This window comes from Nannobrachium achirus (assembly GCF_963921795.1).
Source record: "Nannobrachium achirus genome assembly, chromosome: 11".
Classification (NCBI taxonomy): Eukaryota; Metazoa; Chordata; class Actinopteri; order Myctophiformes; family Myctophidae; genus Nannobrachium; species Nannobrachium achirus.
In genome coordinates, this window is record NC_137820.1 from 6,887,553 (window position 1) to 6,899,848 (window position 12,296).

The 12,296-nt window shown below is 46.7% G+C and overlaps 1 protein-coding gene across 1 annotated transcript in view; it reads left to right on the top strand.

Annotated features, from left to right (window-relative positions):
• Window positions 1-12,296, top strand: part of LOC308293684 (protein O-mannosyl-transferase TMTC2-like) — a gene marked incomplete at both ends in the record, with an annotated part of 228,975 nt that overhangs the window by 143,709 nt on the left and 72,970 nt on the right. Inside the window, one exon of the mRNA XM_080736279.1 lies at window positions 10,172-11,054. Within this exon, the coding sequence (XP_080592405.1) occupies window positions 10,172-11,054 (883 nt within the window). The remainder of the gene's footprint in view (window positions 1-10,171; window positions 11,055-12,296) is intronic.

The following is a 12,296-nucleotide window of genomic DNA, read 5'->3' on the forward strand; positions in this document are numbered from 1 at the left end:
GAACGGCTCCCTACTGCAAACCGGATCCCATCGTTCTTTTCATAGAGCCGTTCAAAATACTCGATTCGTTCGCGAACGTCCCACCTACTTGCAAGGGATGTGTGCTGGTCGCGGTCTTTATTCTGTTTGTTTGATATGCGCTGCCGTTGAGTTTTAATTTAAATCCCAATCATTCATGATACAACCTGATGGACGGACGGACGCTATGAAAAGTGTGTCTGTGTGCGGGCGCGTGTGTGTGTGTGTGTGAGTGAGTGAGAGGCAGAGGGAGAGGTGGAGAGAAAAAAAAAGAGATGGATCTGTCACTCAGTCATACGTATGCTCAGAGACTTGCGTCTATCAGCGGCTGCTGTAACTATTATATCTCAGTCCCCTGCTGCCCTTCCAGTCTTCCAGACCAGTATTGATCCAGGAAAATATCAAACATGTTTGAAAAGAGTCGGGCTACCCCCGATCGTCCTCCGAGCCACTCGGCTGGGCTCCGAGTGGATCTGTGAGACCTCACGCTAGACGACGTTCATGCCCGATTGTCGGGCCCGTTTCAGTCGGTGGCAGCCCGATTGTCGGGGGGGTAATTAAATAGCCCGATTATCGGCTAGTGTGCGGCCAGCTTAAGGAACAAACAAGCGGGAAAAGCTTCAGTCAGCTTTGGAAATATTCTAGAGGGTAAACAGTAACAGATAACATGAAGCTTCCTTCTCCATGATCTCCAGGGTAAACAAACACGTGCCTCCTCCTCCTAATACGCCTGCGGTTAAAATGTGTGCCTCTCAAAAGCTTAAGTTCAATTATGAGCGAGGCGAGGGCTCCCGAGTGCTGCAGCTCCATTACACCCACAGCCAAGGAATTCCAGCTTTGTCTCTTTTGTGCATAATCCAGTTTAGCTTGAAATAAGTGGTTTAGCACAACCCCGTAGGAGGCTGGAGGAGGGCCGCCTTTTTTCTCTCCCTTTTTTTCAGGCTCAATCAGTTCAGAACTGAAACAATTTAGCTCTTTATGAGGCAAGCATGTGAAGAAAATATCCTTGGAGATGAAATGCAAAAACAGGCACCAATTACGGACTCTCTCTGAATGTTCCTGTGCGAGCTGCTTTTTCTCCCCCGACGCTTTGGGTTGGGAAATGAGCGGGCTGAAAAAAATGCAATCTTTTTAGTTTTTGTTTTGTTTTTTAACAGCGGCCGGTGTTTTGTGAACGACGTGGTGAGGTGAAATGAAGCGGGGCTTTGCATGTTTTCGCACGGCAATGAAATTACTGGTTTAGGAGAAAAAGGACTACTTTCTGTACAGCAGGGGTCTTCAACGTTTTCAGGCCAGGGACCCCTTAGTTGAGAGAGAGATGAAGCAGGGACGCCCACAACCTTTTCATAGATTCCATATAGTTTCATCGTTTGACAGCAGAATCATCAGAATCATCAGTCTACAAAGCTCACAATGCCTGTTGTGAGCTTGTAGATCGACTATTTTCGGCAAAGAGGTTTGGTGTGCAGGGGAAAAAGCGCAAACCAAGTAGAGAGTGAAAGGTCAAGTTTATTGACGTTTCAAGTGGTTAAATATCTAAAAAGTGAAAACACAAATTGACATGAATCCAAAATACACTGACGATTGTGCTGTCAAACAATGAAAATATATGGAATCTATGAAAAGGTTGTGCGGGGGTCCCTGCTTCATCTCTCTCTCAACTAAGGGGTCCTTGGCCTGAAAACGTTGAAGCGCCCTGGTTTAAGGAAATGAACAAATTGTTCATGATTCACGGCACACGACTAGTCCCTTTGTCCTCCCAGTGTACACTGTTCTACCTACAGGGACGTGCTGGGCCCCTGATTCAGCCCGGGAAAAAGAGTTGGAGAGGCCCCTCATTGCGCGCTATAGAGAGAGATCTCTCTCTATAGCGCTGCTGCTACTCAAAGATTTGCCATTTCAGATCATGACAAGTGACAAGCCAGTGGGCCAATTACTGTACATGAGTTATGTTTCGTCGTTGTCGGGTGGAAACCTTGTATGTCCAAAACCGTTTGTTTTGTATTTATCATTTTAAAAATGATTTAAACTAGTGAAAACAGCCGATCTACAAGCACACAACCGCGAGGCGTTGTGTGCTTGTAGATCGGCTGTTTTCACTACTTTTGTGCGACGGCCTTGTATGATGAAGCAGGACTTTGTTTTGCGAAAAAAATTATCAATTTGAAACTTGGAGATACGAGGTTTCTGCCCGACAGAGACGATATACTTTGTTGGCCGCCCTGCCCCCAAAATGGAACGAAGGCCAACATTTTATTTTACATTTTTTCCTAATGGCCGGCCTGGGCCGGCCGGGAATGAACCGGCCGTTGGGGAGTTGTCCCTCTTTTCCCAATGGCCAGCACGTCCCTGTCGACCTATAACACTAACCCTAACCCTAAACACCCAGGTGGGGTCTCCTTGAACCCCCCGTGTGCTGCAGTGTGGGAGCCGCCCTATACGTGTCGACGAGCCTCGTAAATGCAGAGCCGGATCCCCTTTGCGAGCAGCGGCGGTCAGGACGTATTAACACCTCACCACTGACCTCCCTGGCTCGGCCCGCGTGGCAGAGAACAGCCTGCAGGCCTCACAGAACTGCTGAGTCCACAGACACTGTCCGTGTTTCGCTGCAGCAGCGTCTGCCCGCTTGTTTACATTCACAAGTGGAGAGGATACTGGCGCTTTCTCCTCCCCCCCCCCCCCCCCCGTGCGTGCCGCCGCTATAATCGTTTTATGGATGGATTGAGCGTGCGTAAACCATGGTGAGATTTGTGTTAGTTTGAGGAGTTCATATGCAGTTCAGCCGAGTGCGGGCTGAGTGAGGCGGGGGATACAATAGCCAAGTTGTGCGCCGGAGCGATTGATTCCATCGCCGCCGAGATTCACTCCGTGATTTAAATCTGCTGAAAAGCATAAATCGTCTCTTGCTCTGTCTTTTCTTGTATGCGTGTCATATTTCCACGCAACACCGTTTCTGCAGCGTTACTTCATTCTGGAACACATTGGTGCATGTTGGCTCTGTGTCACTGCGCTCAAAAAAAGAAAAGCTTGTAAAAGTGTACCACCTTGGGGTTTATTTATAACTCTGTTAAAGGGACACTGTACTGTACATGCAGTTGTTGTGGCTTTCAGTTCACTGTGAATGTTTATCAGGCACGTGCACACATAGACATCAAAGGGGGCTTTAGCCCCTGCCCTTTTATCCGTCTGTAAAAAAGTGCCCTCTCCAGACCATGAATGCAGTTTTTACTATGGTGAAATAAATGCAAATGCCCTCTTTCCATGAAGGCAGCATTCAAGAGAATTGCCTTTTCCAAACTCACCTGAACTTAAATGCAGTATCTTATGTCGAAAGAATTGCCCTCTCTGTGTAGAAATCCATGCTGTTAAGCCACATCTCCAGTATTGACTTGATTATGCTTAGTTCAGTGTGGTATCAAGACTCGAAAATAGCCGACCTCCAAGCTCACAACGCGGCGCAGCGTGACGCGTTGTGAGCTTGGAGGTCTGCTATTTTCGATATTTTCACCAAAATGCCCTTTTAAAAATGTCAGCCCCTGCCTCTCTGACATTCTCTGCACACCCCTGGTGTTTATCATAGTCTATAAAAACGATGCTGACAATAAAATACAACAAGAGAAGATGACCCTTTCACAACCTCAAAATGTTCTGGCCTTTCTCTGTGCTCCTAAATTTCCCATGATGCATTTGGTGGTCAAGCAGTGCACCTGGCACGCCCAAGCATCCCGCCGTGCCGTGCCTGCGGCCGGTCGCCGTCAAATCAACCTGATGATTCATATTTTCTGTTGTCGTGGCCGTTGGCTACTGTCACACTCTCAATAGCCAGCAGTACACCAGAGGTCCACTGTGAAAGAAGACTTTGCTTCTTCTAAGCTCCTTAAAGTGATGTACGGTGTGTCTCCCACTCCTCCAAAGAACATATCTCAAGTAGGGATGGGACGATAAGCGATATTATCGTTTATCGTGATAAAAAAACACTCACGAAAATCGTAAATCGAAATCGTCCTCCGTCATGCACTGGAATCAATATTTGCCGAGCTGCATATCTGGTACCACTTAAACCCTTTATTGGTAACATGTACTTCTAATATACGTACTTGATACAGTCTTTTTTTCATTCTCTATCAAATGTCTTTGCCAAAAAATAGCCGATCTCTGTGAGCTTGTAGATCTGCTATTTTTTGGCTATAATGTTCTGCCCCAGGATAATGCATTTTGATTATCGCGATAATATCGTAAATCGCGATTTATTTTGTCACAATAATCGTGATATGACATTTCCGTATCGTCCCATCCCCAATCTCAAGGTGGGGTTCATGGACGGAGCATTAAACTGTTTAGTAGAATCTATTTTGTGCAGATGACAGACAGGCTGATGAGATGATTGAGCTCTAATCCTCCTTGTTCATCGTGTTTATCTTTTGACTAAAATAGATCTTTTGAAGCTGCTCTATCCACGGCTGATCCAGCGTTCAGCTAAAACATAACAGGTCACATTCCGCCAGGGACGTGCTGGCCATTGAAAAGCGGGACAACTCCCGAGCGGCCGGTTCATTCCCGGCAGGTCCAGGCCGGCCATTAGGGAAAAAATCAAAATAAAATGACGGCCTTCGTTACATTTTGGGGACTGGGCGGCCAACAAAGTAAATCGTCACTGTTTCAAATTTGTTAATTTTTTCACAAAGCAAAGCCCTGCTTCATCATACAAGGCTGTCACACAAAATAAGTGAAAACAGCAGATCTACAAGCACACAACGCCTCGTCTGTTTTCACTAGTTTATCATTTTTAAAATGGTTTTGGACATACAAGGTTTCCACCCGACAACAATGAAATATAACTCATGTAATTGGCCCACTGGCTTGTCACTTGTCATGATCTGAAATAGCAAATCTTTGAGTAGCAGCAGCAGCGCTATAGAGAGAGATCTCTCTCTATAGCATGCAATGAGGGCCTCTCCAACTCTTTTTCCCAGGCTGAATCAGGGGCCCAGCATGTCCCTGCATTCCACCGTGTCGCCGGCCGCTAATAATAGTGATGCACGACCGTGGTGTTAACCTTTGGTCCACAGGAAGTGGGCCTTTAAATCTGACCCCAGTCAGGGGTGTCACACCAAACTCTAGGCCCTGGGTACAAGGGTTCACTGCGGGCCCCCCATGAATGCATGTTCTTTTAGGGGGAGGGGGTTTAACCCATTTAGACTGGGAAGGATGCATTAGTACGCATTATTTTGTGCTTAAACTATTGAAAAAATAGCAGATATACAAGCTCACAGCGCGGCACTCGGTGCCACGCTGTGAGCTTGTATATCTGCTATTTTTCAATAACAAAAGTATATACAATAATTAAGTTCCCCCCCACCTTGGGGCCCTAGTAACTCAGTCCGGGACAGTCCCACTTTCCTCCTCCCCTTGTGACACCCCTGCCCCCAGTGCCGCTAACCAGGCGTACGTCCACGACTCCACTGGTCAGTGTGAAGCCTGTTTGTTCCACAGTGACCCGTGATGAGCCTCCTCCTCTGGTCAGTGTGAAGCCTGTTTGTTCCACACTGACCCATGATGAGCCTCCTCCTCTGGCCTCTCGACCTGCAGCCGCCACACCGCTCTTAAATCAATCATTTTGAATGTCCGGCGTGACAGTTAGGTTCAGGTTGCTTCAGGGGGGGGGGGGGGGGGGGGGGGTCCCTGGAACTAAATATTTTGAGATGGCGGTCCGTGGCCAAATACATATCATTGTGGGGGTCCTTCACCTAAAAACATTTGAGAACCACTGACATAGCAGTCTCTCAAGAACAGACTAACTGAGCTCCATTTAAGTGAAAAAGGACCTTTTCTTTGACGATGGCTATAGCCAGATTGCTGACATAGAAACATAGGTTTTTCAAATAACCTTAGAAGGTTTCAAAAGACACTTATAGAATCTAATTTTCACGATTTTTCAAAAATAGCAGATCAGTGCCGCGCTGCAAGCTTGTATATCTGCTATTTTTCAATAGTTAAAGCATAAAATAATGATACACAATACCATGTACCCGTTCTAAATGGGTTAAATCAATCATTTTGAATGTCCGCGGGACAGTTAGGTTCAGGGAGAACCGTGGCACCAGAGCTCACATCGCCACCATGCCAGCGCGGCATCCTGGGAATCCTTATTCAGTGGCACTGGTTGAGTGAAGGCCTGTTTGTTGTGACCTTGGACATCAAATTATACAGCCAAGGTCACCAGTGATGGCTTTCAAGTTGGAAGTAGACGAATGAAGGTGGACATGTTAACAGTCGGTTTACTGGACGGGGCAGAGGGGGCCGTTTCTTTACCCAAAACAACATATATCATCATGAACGCAAAACCGCCAAACCCCCCAAATTGGAATCACATGTTGAGGGGGCCTCTATAGAGTGCGCCTGCAGAAGTGCTTTCACTTCTGCCCATAGGGGGCGCAATGAATGCAAATTGCATTGTATGTATAATTACCCCTCTGGCAGTTTCAATGTGTCCTGGGGGCTGCTACCCACAACTTACTGCCAGTGATGACTCGAGGAGCCCCAGCCCGTAGGAGTACATGCAGTGACAAATATCACCTTCCCCGTCCAGCTTCCCTCCCGTATCGTTCAACAAAGCCGAATACGCCGCGGTGGATCCCGAACGATTAGACTCTGCGATGTTGGGCAGGTACTTTACCACTGCGCCACCCAAGCACCCTGATTGGCTGGACTTTATCATGTTTATGATACAACAATGCAAAAGATTAGACAAAGCTTTTGCTGGAAGGCCATGATTAAGGTCAATGTACAGTACATTGTGGCCTACAGTATAGTGCTGTTTTTGTGGTCTGCATTCCTCTCCTCCTCTATAAAAGTCAGGTCAAAGAAGTCATAAGGGGCTACTGTTACTGCTACATTAGGCTTCTTTAATGAGACTCGCATTACCGTTGGAAGATTTTGTCATGTACATGGGTATCTTAGTGTTGTAGTGTATCTTGTACACCAGTATTTAGTCAGGTACATGGGTATCTTAGTGTTGTAGTGTATCTTGTACACCAGTATTTAGTCAGGTACATGGGTATCTTAGTGTTGTAGTGTATCTTGTACACCAGGCCCATTGCAAGATGCTGTTCTCTGTCATCTACTCTGAGCCACCCCACGCTTGAAAAGTGAAAAGCGGAAAGGTGAGCCCGAAAAGGAATTAGCTCGAAGAATGCCAGAAGAATTATGCACAATAATGAACTCGATTAGCTCAATTAACTGTTGCAAACTTGCACCCCTAGTAAAAACAAGTTGTTATAGCGTCAACAAGGCACAGGTACTGACTGTATGAGGTCAGTTTTTCCCTGAAAACGGATCAGTGCTGTAGGGTAGGTGAGTCCGCCAGCGGATGTTGCTCTGCATGGACAATATCAGCCAGTGATCTTGTAGAAAGGAAGTCATACAGGTTTTTTTTAGAAGAAGTTGGGCTCTCCAACAAAAACACTATACGAAACATCAGTTGGTCTTAATAGTAGAACGTATTCCCTTGGGGGAATATGCCCAGGTTTTTTTTGTTTTGTTTTGTTTGTGTGTGTGTGTGTGTGTGTGTGTGTGTGTGTGTGTGTGTGTGTGTGTGTGTGTGTGTGTGTGTGTGTGTGTGTGTGTGTGTGTGTGTGTGTGTGTGTGTGTGTGTGTGTGTGTGTGTGTGTGTGTGTGTGTGTATAAAAGATTCAAACACGCTATAAATACTTCAACAAGTATTTCCATGTGGGCTTGTGGAAAGTGTTTAATATCATCTCTGTAAAATGATGGATTGGATGCTGAGGGTCTCATATCGTTGTTGTCGGGTGGAAACCTCGTATCTCCAAGTTTCAAATGTGTACGTTCTTTCGCAAAGTAAAGCCCTGCTTCATCATACAAGGCCTTTGCACAAAAGTAGTGAAAACAGCAGATCTACAAGCACACAACGCCTCGCACCGCGAGGCGTTGTGTGCTTGTAGATCGGCTGTTTTCACTAGTTTGAATCATTTTTAAAATGATAAATGCAAAACGAACGGTTTTGGACAAGGTTTTCACCCAACAATGACGATATATTTGTTTATGTTGATAAGTCTGTGGAGACCAGGTGTGCTGCCAGAAGAATTATGCACATTGATTGAAAACCATGATGTAAGAAGGTCACCTCTGTTCCCGAGCACTCAATGAATACAGAGTCACAATGATTATACTGGCTTTAATAAAAGATAAAGTCATTGTGGCATTTCGCTTTTTTTCCTCTTCTTCTCAGTCGGTTCATAAAAAGCTCACATTACAGCCAAAAACTAAAAACTATAAAAGCTATTGCATTTCCCTCTCGCTGAATTAGCTTCTCAAAGCAGCTACCAAGTAACACTCGGTCGATTAAATTGTGCATGAACACAGCTTTTGTTTTCTGGATTGCGTTACATAATTCCGCTATTTTTTCCCCTTTTTTTCCATTCACTAACAGTTTTCATTCTGGAGTTGTTGTTCCAGTTGAAGTGAGGTCACAAATCAGCATTCCATTCAATCCCATGCTCAATTTACTGACACGGCCTGGATGGAAATCAAACGCAGAGAACTCTGAGACTCCAAAAGCGTCACAAACCAAGCAGAAAACTGACTTTGGCTTGACACTCTCATAATATTATTAGTTTTTCTTTTTTTTTTTTTACTCCCTTTTTCTTCCGTGTGCTCCACTTTCCTTTCCAGTCGATTTGAAAGCTTGACTCATGTTCAGTGGCGTCAGTTCAGAAAAAGCTAAGGTATGGCAACATAAGGTATGGCAACATGACTGCTGTCTTGCACGCGCGCCTTTGCGCGCGTGCAAGACACCAGTCATGTTGCCATACCTTAGCAACAGGCATGATACATTTATTTTAAGAAGTACATTCTATATTCCCCCACGTTTCTACGGTTTCTTGGGATAGATATGGCAGCCTGGAACGGTTGTTTCAAGTGCAGCTAAACTTGGCATGTTAGTAAACCTGCCACAATTAACACTAATGCATTGCACCTGTGCAGCTGACCTGCGGAACCTGGGAATATGGGGCTGTTAAGTCTGACATAATTTTGTAGGCAGAGGAGAACTTTTGCCCCCCAAAAAAGCGAATCTTTTTACTATTTTTACTATTTACAAATTTTTCTTCTCTTTGTTGTTGAAAGGAAAGTGGTAGAATTATACTTTAGTCTCGGATCTGTTGAAATAGCGAGGGACAGATATTGACAATAAATCTGCTTGGAGGTCTGACTACAAAATGATGTCACGGCTTAAAAGCCCCTATAAAAGTGTGGAGAATACAATTATAATACCTTGTTAAAGTGATCATTTTGTTACATTTTGCAGTTGTAGTTATTTTACTGTAATTTAACAACATAATAACCAGCGCAGATAGACAAAGGGACATTCATGGATTTATATTTAAAAGTAACTTTTATTTCCCCCCCCCCCTGGACCCAGGGTATAAATGGTAAATGGTGCATTTATGTAGCAATTTATACAAGGCGCTTTACATAGATTGTGCATTACATTCACCCATTCACGCACACATTCATACACCGGTGGCGGAGGAAACCATGCAAGGCACCAACCTGCTCACCGGGAGCAACTAGGGGTTCAGAGTCTTGCTCAAGGACTCTTCGACATTAACTCAGGGGGAGCTCGGATTCGAACTGGGAACCCTTTCGGGAACCCTATGGCAGCTGCATACCCCTGCCATACCCAATTGACGCCCCTGCGTGCTCCACTTTTCCTTTCCAGTGGATTTGAAGAGCTTGACTCATGTTTTTGTGTTTTCTTTTTAAATGATTTAAACTAGTGAAAACAGCCGACCTACAAGCACACAACGCCTCGCACCGCGAGGCGTTTTGTGCTTGTAGATCAGCTGTTTTCACTACTTTTGTGCAACAGCCTTGTATGGTGAAGCAGGGCTTTTGCCTTGCGAAAAAAATTACACATTTGAATCTTGGAGATTTCTAGGTTTCTGCCTGACAGTGACGATATGAAAGTTTCAAGAAATATATATGAACGTTTCATGAATATTTACTTTTACAAAATATTCTAATTTTCTGACCCCTGCCATACCCAATTGATGGCCCCTGGTGCTCCACTTTTCCTTTCCAGTGGATTTGAAAAGCTTTGACTCATGTTTTTGTGTTTTCTCTGTCCTTCCAGAGGAGGAATGTCCACCTGCTGCTGAGCGTGTTGCTGTTGGCGTCGTGGGGCGCCGTGCTGCTGGCCGCCCGCCTCTACTGGATGGGCAACAAGCCGCCCAACTTCTCCAACTCGGACAACCCGGCGGCCGACTCCCCGGCGCTGCTCACCCGGACGCTCACCTTCCTCTACCTGCCTGCCGCCAACGTGTGGCTCTTCCTCTGCCCCGACACGCTCAGCTTCGACTGGTCCATGGACGCCGTGCCCCTCGTCAGGGGCCTGGCGGACTGGAGGAACCTGCACACGGCCGCCTTTTATTTGGCCTTCCTGCTCCTGGCGTGGTTGGGTCTCCGGACGCGTGCCCCGGCGGCGGCGCCCAAACACAAGGACGCCAACGGTAAAGTGCACCACCACGTCGTCGCCAACGGGAAGAACGGGAACGCCAACGGCTACGCGGCGCACGGCGGCGACCGGGAGCATCCCCACGTGGCGGACGACTCCTCCCACGCGGAGCCGCCTCCTCCTCACGGTTCTTCTGGCGTGCAGAACGGCACCTCCTGCGAGCCGAGGACTCCTCCGCTGCCCGCCAGCGAGACGGTGGCGTTGTTCTCCCTGGGCATGCTGGCCATCCCCTTCCTGCCCGCCACCAACCTGTTCTTCTACGTGGGCTTCGTGATCGCGGAGCGGGTGCTGTACATCCCCAGCATGGGCTTCTGCCTGCTGGCGGCGCTGGGCGCGCGGTGCCTGTACGTCCGCGCGCAGCGCAGGCCGTCCAGGGCCGTGCTGGTGTACTGCGGCGCCGCCCTGGTGCTCATGTTCGGCGTGAAAACGGTTCTGAGGAACCGGGACTGGCAGAACGAAGAGATGCTCTACAGGTCAGGGATTTATGTCAATCCTGCTAAAGGTAAGGCCAATCTTTATGTACTGTATGTCTGTCTGTCTGTCTGTCTGTCTGTCTGTCTGTATGTGTAGGGATGGGACGATATGAACATCTCATATCACGACGATTATTGTAGCTTCGGAAACCCAGGCTTTTATTTTGGCGAAAAATAAAAGCCTGGGGTAACCTGCTGCAATTTCTGGCATAAGTGGGAGGCGGTCCATGGCACAGATCGTGAACCAATAGGATCCACCTGCTGTTTTCAGCCGGTGATTGTACAGTAGATTGGCTATTTTTGGAATAATTGAAATTGTGATTTACAATATTATTGCGATAATCAAAATATCCCGATCCCAACTTCCATCATCCTGTGCCGGAACATTTGGCACGTTTTCCAATAGAGGGTTTAAGTGGTACCGGATATGCAGCTCGGCAAATAAAAGGTGAATCGATCCCAGTGCATGACGGAGGACGATATCACGATAAATTAAATCTCCACGATACGATTATCGTGAGGTGTTTTTATCACGATAAATGATAATATTGCTTATGGTCCCATCCCTGTGTGTGTGTGTGTGTGTGTGTGTGTGTGTGTGTGTGTGTGTGTGTGTGTGTGTGTGTGTGTGTGTGTGTGTGTGTGTGTGTGTGTGTGTCGGGGGGGCGCTCTCCATTCCGACATGTCGCCACTCCGACTGACTTCTTATTGTCGGAGTGGCAACACTTCCATAGAGGTTAGGGTTAGGGTAAGAGATAGGGTTAGTGTCGGAATGGAGACATGTCGGAAAGGAGACATGTCGGAATGGTGAGATGCACTCGTGTGTGTCTATCTTTCTCTCCCTCTCTCTCTCTCTCTCTCTCTCTCTCTCTCTCTCTCTCTCTCTCTCTCTCTCCCTCCCTGTTGGATGTGATAATGTGTATCAGTGCTTCTAGCCTGTTTCAGCAGTGAATAATTCAGTGTGAAAGGTCTTCAGATCTTGACTCCCAACACAGAAACGTTCACAGGTTCAACGCTGTGCTCCTTCAGTCAGAATATTTGCAGACTCTCAGATGTGGAGCTGACATTATAATCCTTTAAGCACGTGTAAGCAACACTTTCAAGCAGAACTCTGGGAGTGTAAAAACACACCCATCAGGCCAGGGTCTGATTTAAATCAACACTCGTTACACCAGTTGGTACAGCTGGGTTAAGTCACGATGTGTCGTTCCCCTACACCGTCAGGGGAGACACAGGAAGACACGTCGACTTTATTCACATGCAGTTTGTCC